Source organism: Oryza sativa, chromosome 7, assembly GCF_034140825.1.
Source record: "Oryza sativa Japonica Group chromosome 7, ASM3414082v1".
Classification (NCBI taxonomy): Eukaryota; Viridiplantae; Streptophyta; class Magnoliopsida; order Poales; family Poaceae; genus Oryza; species Oryza sativa.
In genome coordinates this window covers 3,551,720-3,560,655 of record NC_089041.1, presented here as the reverse complement: position 1 = coordinate 3,560,655, position 8,936 = coordinate 3,551,720, and the positions used below count along the sequence as shown (strand labels likewise).

Genomic DNA, 8,936 nt, shown 5'->3' with positions numbered 1-8,936 from the left:
TAATCAAATTAAATCAGAATCAGCACACTTAGTTTCTTGTGAGGTTACCTGGAACACACATGGTCTTTCCAGACTTAATTTGTTATCAAATTAATCTTTACTAGCATATAGTAGTCACCAAAATAAAACTTTAACGACTAATAATTTTCATTGCTACACATACCATAAAATATAGTCAATCCTATATTCCTAGTAGTAAATAAATAAAACATTGTAATATCAAGTACTATGTCCATCCGAAAAAGATCACTTCTATAAACAACCATTTGTCTAGATTCATGTAAAAAAAAAATTAGAGAGAGAGGTACTAGTAGTTTTCGTGTAAAAAATATAGTAAATTTCACAAAACTACAAGTATTTTACATAATTTATCATAAAACTGTAGATTTAGTGTCTCCGTTTATCACAAAATTATAGGTACTTTGTACAATCTATCATAAAACTATAGATTTAATAACTTATTTCATAAAACTATATATTTAGTGTATTCGTTTATCAGAACTACATATTTAGTGTCTTCATTTATCACAAAACTATAGGTTTAGTGTCTTCATTATCACAAAACTATAAATTTTGTCTTCCTGTAGTTTTGTGATACAAAACCTGTAGTTTGTGATAATGAAGATACTAAACATGTAGTTTTGTGATAAATGATGATATTAAATATATAGTTTTGTGATATATTGAGCAAAGCATCTGTAGTTTTGTGATGAATGAAGACTCTGAATCTGTAGTTTTGTGAAATAAGTTCTTAAATCTATAGATTTGTGATAGATTGTGTAAAGTATACGTAGTTTTATAAAATTTACTCGAAAAATTAATTTTTTTTCTAACGGAGTAGATTTTCATAGAGAACTATAGGTAGAGCATATGTGAGGGAAAGTATGGAGTGCAAGAAATATACTATATAGTATTCTTTATTAGAGGAGTGCAAGAAATGCAAAAAATATTTTCGAGAGGGAAGTGAAATAAATGTTATTTATTTACTACTTGATATTACAATGCAAGAAATATACTATACAAAAATGTATGCACATTTTTGTGTCTTCTAGCCGGGCACGTGAGGCCCATCGTTCACAAAACCGCAAATACAACTACTCCCGAGTATGTTTTCGCAAAAATGATGCAACGCACCAATAATAGCATTCCACGTGGCACATCAACCTCCTTTTCCCTACCATTTTTTTCAGTTTCCGTTTCCCTTTTGAGGACACGTACTTCGCTTGCTCGCTTCTCTCTCCTCCGGAAACTCCCCTCACCTCACCCTCTCTCTCCTAGTCTAGAGAGAGAAAAACACACACGAGGCACGCACGCGAGCGAGCGAGAGGAGAGAGAGAGAGAACGAGAGGCGGGTGGAGAGCTTGGAGGCGGTTCGTCCCTTGCGCTCGCGGAGCATATTCCCCGCCCGGATCCCCTCCCCCCCGCGAGCATATACGTGCCACAGAGAGAGAGAGGGAGGGAGAGATGGCGTAGGACAGCATGTGTTCTTGACGAGAGTTCTTCTTGGCTGGGTCCAATCCCAAGGTGAGTGGTGGATGGATTGTTTGTTGATTCTTGTTTGAGAGTGAGGATGATTGGAATTGTTTCTAGGGGGGTGATTGTAGGATTGGGGTTAGGGTGGTGGCAGATCCGTTTTGTTTGGTTGGATTTTTGCTGCGTTTGGTCGGTGGAATGGCGGTTTGGACTGTTTGGTTGATCCGATTTGTGCGGTATTTTGAGGATTAATTTATTTATGGTTGGAAATGTGTGTTTTTCCCGTCCTTGTTTGTGCCTGCTTCATGATTGATTGGTTGCCCCTGTTGCAGATTGATACTAGGTGTTATTCTTAATCATGAATTACTATTGTTTATCAGAGCTTCTAAAATTTCTATGGGGTGAGTGGTTTGATGAAAAGGATTTGGGGGAGACGTCTGATAATTCACAATTTTTATGAACAATAGTTGGATTCATTTGTAGTCGCACATATGAACAAGGGTGGGTGCAAGAGAAAAATGTCAGTGTCAATGGAACTTCTATTTCTCTATCAAAGTTTGGTACATATTTCATAGTTTTGTTTGGGTAGGTCAATTTTTGGATTAAAGCTTTGTACGGTTAGATAGTCTCACTGTTTGATTCTTGACTTCAAGGCAAAGGCTCGTTCTTTCAAGCTGCCCTTTTTATCGTTATATCTTGGGTTTTTTGCTTTGATAGTTAGCAATCTTGGCAATGTTGTTTTGTCATGTTAGTAGATAGTGAATCTAACACTTGATGCAGGTTTTTAAATGAAGTTGTATCACTTGACATTGAGAAGATTCATGATTGCATTCAGTTTCTTACCAAGCCAGATTCATCGCTCTGATGATGAATCGTGGAAATGACAACATACATTTTCACTTTCTTTTTTAGTTTTTCACAGTAATCCGTTTAGTACTAACTTGCATCCGTTTGTTCATTGTGCAGATTGATCTATATTATATAGATGGCTCTTTATATAGAATCTTATCTTGAGATGGAATTGTCATCCTAGCTTCATGGAACTCTAACAAGAACAATTTATTACAAGATGAAGCTCTAGCATCATGCTGTCCTAGGTTATTTTGGCAGTTTCTTTAGGTTAGCAAAACAGTCTTACATAGTAGAGATGATGCCCCAATTCTCCATGAGGAGATAGAATTGTAATTACACCAGACTTGTAATCTTATTAGGAAAAACTTTAGCTGTGCCATTAGAAGTGAAACAGCCCAGAATAGCATTGCCGTTGTGAAAGACTTGCCCCAAGCAGTTCAGTAGCCTACCTGCTTTTATCAGGTAAGGCGGCATTTTATATTTAATTACTGTGTTGTCTGATATTATTGTGATGAAGTACTGATTCCCTCCAATAACATCATAGATACTCGTGATTTCCTGAGGTCTCATGGAGGCATCGATATCTCCACCAGGCTCATCAAAGCAAGCAGGTCTTCGTAGACCTTCTCCTGGAAACTCTCTTAAGGATCTGTGTCTTGTTTCCAAGCAAGGATCAATAGCTGAAGTAGAATCTGCTTTAGCTTTGTTGAAAAAGAGTGGTGGAAGCATTGATGGCAGAAATGTGTTTGGTCTTTGTGCTCTCCACCTTGCAACGTGGAGAAATCATCTACCAATTGTGAGGAGGCTCCTCGATGCTGGTGCTGATCCAGATGCAAGGGTATGTACTATACATTTATGTAGCATGCTTCTTTTTTTAGATAATGGAACAATATCCCTGCGTTGCATGTTTCTTATAGTTGCCTTTCCAATGAGTTCTGTATATTAATTTGTTAGCCCAATATCATTCTCAATTTTGTCGAGCTGTTGCCTTCATGGGCATTCCGCGAATTCTATACCTTGGTTGCTGGAAGATGGTTGTCCTAATTGCAAAAAAATGAATTATCTAAAATGTGATTTACTTTGAACAAGTCATTAAGAAACCCTTTAAATTCTAACCTCCCATGTAAGAATCTCAAAACTGAATCCCTTATGATTATAACTTGGCTTGCTTAGTGGGATTTTGGTGTTAGATCAATGTTCCAAAAAGCAAGGAGTATGCCTGCATGTTTTGACAAGAACACGGAAAAACTCTAAATTTTAACTCAATACTTGCAGGATGGAGAATCTGGCTGGAGCAGCCTGCACAGAGCACTTCATTTTGGCCACCTGTGTGTTGCTAGTGTTCTTCTACAGTTTGGAGCATCCCTTGCTTTGGAAGACACCAAGGGACGTACACCTGTTGATCTTCTCTCAGGCCCTGTATCACAGGCCAATGGAGATTCTCCTGATTCAGGTAGTTATTTTCTGCTTCAGTAAACAGTGGTTTCCTATTTTGTTCAGTGCTTTTGTGCTGATGACATTCTGACCATATTTCTTCAGGCTTTGCTTAATAAAATATTTCTTACCTTTTCCCCTTTTAGTTGCAATGGAAGTCTTCAGTTGGGGAAGTGGGACAAATTATCAGCTGGGAACAGGCAATGCCCACATACAAAAACTACCATGCAAAGTAGATGCCTTGCATGGGTCATACATCAAAACAGTTGCTGCATCAAAGTTCCACAGTGTAGCAGTTAGTTCTGATGGTGAATTATACACATGGGGATTTGGTCGAGGTGGTCGTCTTGGTCATCCAGATATCCATAGGTAAGCAATTGCATGCTATTCTAGAAGATTTGTTTTGTTTTGAACAGAGCTTAAAACTTTCTATTCCAACATGGAGTTTATTTTTTATCTGTCTCATATATGTATATATTTATGCAGGCTATTAATAAAGCCACTAAGTTTTAGGTCTGAAATTTTCTTTGTTTAAATTTCCATGTTGAGGGATTTTATTCTGTGAATCATCAATTTGTTGCAGTGGCCAGACAACTGCTGTGATTACTCCTCGCCAAGTAACAGTAGGATTAGGCCGTAAACGAGTGAATGTTGTGGCAGCAGCGAAACATCATACTGTGATTGCTACAGAGGCTGGGGAGTTGTTTACGTGGGGATCAAATAGAGGTACGAGCGATGCATCTTGAATGCAATATTGCAATTCACTTTCAGTTCTTACTATTATCATTTCGTCTGTTTGATCTATATAACAAAACTGACTGATGCAGAGGGCCAGCTTGGTTACCCTTCTGTGGATACCCAACCAACACCACGGCGCGTTAGTTCCCTGAAAGCAAGGATTATTTCTGTCGCTGCTGCCAACAAGCACTCAGCTGCTGTTGCTGATACTGGTGAAGTGTTCACCTGGGGTAGCAATAAGGAGGGCCAGCTAGGTTATGGCACTTCTAATTCAGCATCCAACTGCATTCCAAGAATGGTCGAGTACTTGAAAGGAAAAGCATTTAAATGTGTGTCTGCAGCAAAGTATCATACTGTAGCATTAGGAACTGATGGCGAGGTAAGTCAATACTCTCTGAAACGCAATGGTTTATGCACATCATCTAATATCAAGAAATTTAACAGGCTTAGCGATGTTATCCTGTTTTTCAGGTGTTTACTTGGGGTCATCGGCTTGTGACTCCACGTCGTGCTGTAATATCTAGATGTCTTAAGAAGGGTGGAAATACAAACCTGAAGTTCCATCGTATGGAGCGGCTTCAGGTGATCTCAGTGGCTGCTGGAGTGATGCACACCACTGTTTTAACCGCAGATGGTGCTATTTTCTACTGGGTTTCATCGGACCCTGATTTAAGATGCCGACAGGTTTGTTTGTTAATTGTTGAGGTACTAATCTGTACAGCCAATCTGTAGTTTCATACTTACATTCAAAGTGTTTCTACAGATATTCTCTATGTGTGGAAGGAATGTTGTGAACATCTCAGCTGGAAAATACTGGACTGCATTGGCTACCGCAGGTGGTGATGTTTTTATGTGGGATGCAAAGAAACATAAGGATGATCTCCCAATGTTTACTCGAGTGCATGGTGTTAAGCGAGCAACGTCAGTTTGTGTTGGTGAAACACATATGCTTGTGCTTTCTAGCATATACCATCCTGAGTACCCACCCAAACCTAAAATCCAATGCAAGAAAGCCATGTTAGAATGGAATGGTGGGATGGAAGAATTGGATGAAGACATCATGTTTAATGATGTACAGCCTGACAGCGGTATATCTGGAAGCGATGGTGTAATAAAAAAGGGAGCACCTAGCCTGAAGAGCTTATGTGAGAAAGTTGCGATTGAGCATATTCTGGAGCCAAAGAATTCTATACAACTTCTTGAAGTTGCCGAGTCCTTGGAAGCTAAGGAGCTCAAGAAGCACTGCGAGGTACCATGCTTATGTTCTCACTTTGCAAGCATTTATTCTGCATTCTTCTGTTTGTTCATGGCCTTGGTGCCTATGTTCTCTCTTTTTCATATAACAATTCCTGGCGGTTCCGTGTGATGCAGGATATAGCTATTCGCAATCTTGATTACATTTTCACAGTGGCAGCTCCATCAGTTATGAATGCTTCTCCTGAAACTCTTGCAAACTTAGAGAGATTGCTGGATGAAAAATCGTCAGAGCCATGGAGTCATCGTCGCCTTCCCACAGTGACAGCTACTTATCCTGCTGTCATTGATAGTGATGAAGAGGGAGATGAAGCAGGAGGATTTCTTAGGCTCAGGGACAGTCAGAAGTCTGCATCGAAGTCATATGGAATATCAAGTTATGGGAACTTCCTTGAGAAAGATAGCAATGCTGGACAAGCTGCCTCTAAACAGATCAGGGCACTTCGCAAGAAACTGCAGCAGATTGAGATGCTCGAGGCTAAACAACTGGATGGTCATCAGCTTGATAATCAGCAGCTAGCAAAGCTTGAGTCAAGGGCTGCCCTTGAGGGTGAACTTGCAGAACTCGGCATTCCCACAGATTTAAGAACTCCAGTCTGTGTTACAGAAGAAAAGACAAACAAGAAATCGAGTGTTTCTAAGAAACAGAAGCGGAAAAACAAGCAGGCAGCACATTCTGATACTCCCTTGGTGAAAAGGGAGGACAGGGACCAAATCTATGTCAAGGATCTTCAGGAAGTCTTACCAGTCCATATTTCTGCAGAAAAGGTTAGATGGTATCATATTGACACATTAGTATTACGATTTTTGTCTGGCTCCTTGTCTTTCTTAGGCCCCGTTCGATCTCCAGTTTTCGAGATAAATTTTTGTTGCACACAAAACGAAAAACCTCATTAGCACATAATTAAATAAATATTAACTATTGTAAATTTGAAAATGGATTTATTTGCTTTTTTAGAACAACTTCTATATAGAAACTGTTTTTAAAAAAAGCACAATTTAACAGTTTGAAAAACATGCTAACAGAAAACGAGGAAGTTGAAGTTTGGAGTTGAAGAATAGAACAGGGCCTTAGTCTCTTGCAACTTTATTTTTGCAGATACACTATTCTGAGATCTCATGTCTGTACTCTAGCTGTTTTGAGTATATGTTAGCAATTTGACTACAATATTGCTATCATTTGCTTTTATTGAGAGTGACATTGTTTTGTGCGGTCTTACAAAGTTCTGAGACCCAAAGCTGAGAGGCTATGTCCAACTTTGTTCTTTTGGTACCTGTTGTGTGTGTTGCTTGCATGCAAGGCAAAGTATTTTCTCCTTAACGGAATCTCATTTTTTTTCTTTTAATTAAAGCATGATGCTTTCTTTGTTGATATTTTTCTAGTATATCTCTTAGCTTCTGTTGTTCTGATATGACTTGCATCATCTAACATGCTTCAGTCTTATTTAGATGTGTACTTTTGCTTTGCTAAAACCCAGCCTGGCAGCCTTTGCCAAATGTATTATACTAAACATTGTTGCTGATAAAATCTATATTCAAGCAGGAAGCAAGCGTTGCTGATTCAATCAAACCCTCAGAGCATGTCACTTTCATTAACACAAAGGCTATCTCTTGTCCATTGGAAAACAAAGCTTCCCAGCCAACTTCGTCAAAGAAGAAGAATAGGAAAGGTGGCTTATCGTTGTTTCTGAGTGGTGCTCTTGATGACACCCCAAAACCAAGCCCGCCTACCCCTGTTGTGACTGTCACACCAAAGCATGAAGGTCCTGCCTGGGGTGGTGCTAAGGTAACAAAGGGATCTGCTTCCCTTCGAGATATTCAAAGCGAGCAGAGGAAAACAAACGAGCCGATCACGGCCAAGGCAAAAGACCGCTTTGAGGACTCACCTGACAGTGCTGGGCGCATGCGACTTTCTTCGTTTATACCTGATGCACGCTCTACACCGATAACTGTCACACCTGCTCGTGTCGTGCCTGCTTCTGAAGGGGATAAGAGCACACTATCCTGGTCGTCTTCTGCTACCTCACCTAATGTATTGCGGCCTTCTCTCAGGGACATACAGATGCAACAGGTAGAACTCATATTTTCTCTTTTATGAAAGCACCCAAAGAAATAGTAGTATTCCATTTTAAGTTATCTGGTTCTGATTCAGAGCTGATTGATTTTGAGCAGGAGAAACGGCAAACTGGCATCTCCCACAGTCCAAAAACCAGGACATCGGGCTTCGCTATACCTTCCCAGGGCACATCACCTGAGGTTGGTGGCATCAAGGACAATGTTCCCAACCGCTGGTTCAAGCCAGAGGCCGACGCTCCGTCCTCGATTCGCTCGATCCAGATTGAAGAGCAGGCGATGAAGGACTTCAAGCGCTTCTATAGCAACGTGAGGATTGTCAAGCCACAGGTCCAGTGATGACCATGACCATGGCAGCCATCTCTCAAGAGTTACTGATCTCTCTTAGGCTCACCATCACATTTTCAGTGGTTCAATGTACATTCAAATGTACAGTCAGTTTCACCCAACACTAGGTTCCTTTAGTCAGAATAAAGCTCAAACCTTTCTTTGCTTCCGTTTTCGCAGAAGTGATCTCATCTATAGCTGTGGCAGATGGATGTATAGGTTGTATGAGATCACCCCCTGCTTGCCTTAACTTCTGGCAATGCCTTTTTTTCCTGCCAAAATCTCTTTGGTTGATGCAATCAAAAGCTCAAAAAACTGTGGTGCATTTGCACTCATTTACTTGCTAATTTTTTCATTCATTTCAGTATTGCCCTTCATTTTACTTGCTCTCATTCTTTGGTCAACTTGTGGATGTGAAAAATATTTAACCAAGATTGTAAAAACATTTACTGCACATATATGGAGCCAAGTTACTTTTGTCATGTCGGTATGGATGGAGCGAATGCTTAGTAGTGCAAAAGCAAACCATGCTTTGCCTTTTCCCCTTGGTTCATGAGTTTAGGCTTTTAGTAGTTTATATGCATACTGTAACTTTTGCCCAAGAGTCAAAACAACAGTGCCTGCTTGTTTGCATACTATTTCTTTGCTGAAAAGTGAAGACAGCTAGACATGAGGATGGCAGTTCATGTGCTCCCATAATCTTGCTCACTGATGATACCTATAGGGGCATAATTTATCAGATGGATATTCTTTGCCCTCTGCCTAAGCTGAATGATGCTGAAGAC

General features: G+C 39.9%; 1 protein-coding gene across 1 annotated transcript; it reads left to right on the top strand.

The window, feature by feature from the left end:
- The first annotated feature begins 1,318 nt into the window (after positions 1 to 1,318).
- On the top strand, positions 1,319 to 8,498 carry LOC4342482 (uncharacterized). Its single transcript, XM_015791804.3, has 12 exons — positions 1,319 to 1,524; positions 2,440 to 2,787; positions 2,870 to 3,163; positions 3,601 to 3,778; positions 3,906 to 4,128; positions 4,343 to 4,485; positions 4,587 to 4,876; positions 4,969 to 5,181; positions 5,261 to 5,746; positions 5,869 to 6,519; positions 7,295 to 7,822; positions 7,924 to 8,498. Exons 3-12 carry the CDS (start codon positions 2,894 to 2,896, stop codon positions 8,161 to 8,163), a joined length of 3,222 nt encoding a protein of 1,073 aa, XP_015647290.1. The 5' UTR covers positions 1,319 to 1,524; positions 2,440 to 2,787; positions 2,870 to 2,893; the 3' UTR covers positions 8,164 to 8,498.
- The last annotated feature ends 438 nt before the right edge of the window (positions 8,499 to 8,936 follow it).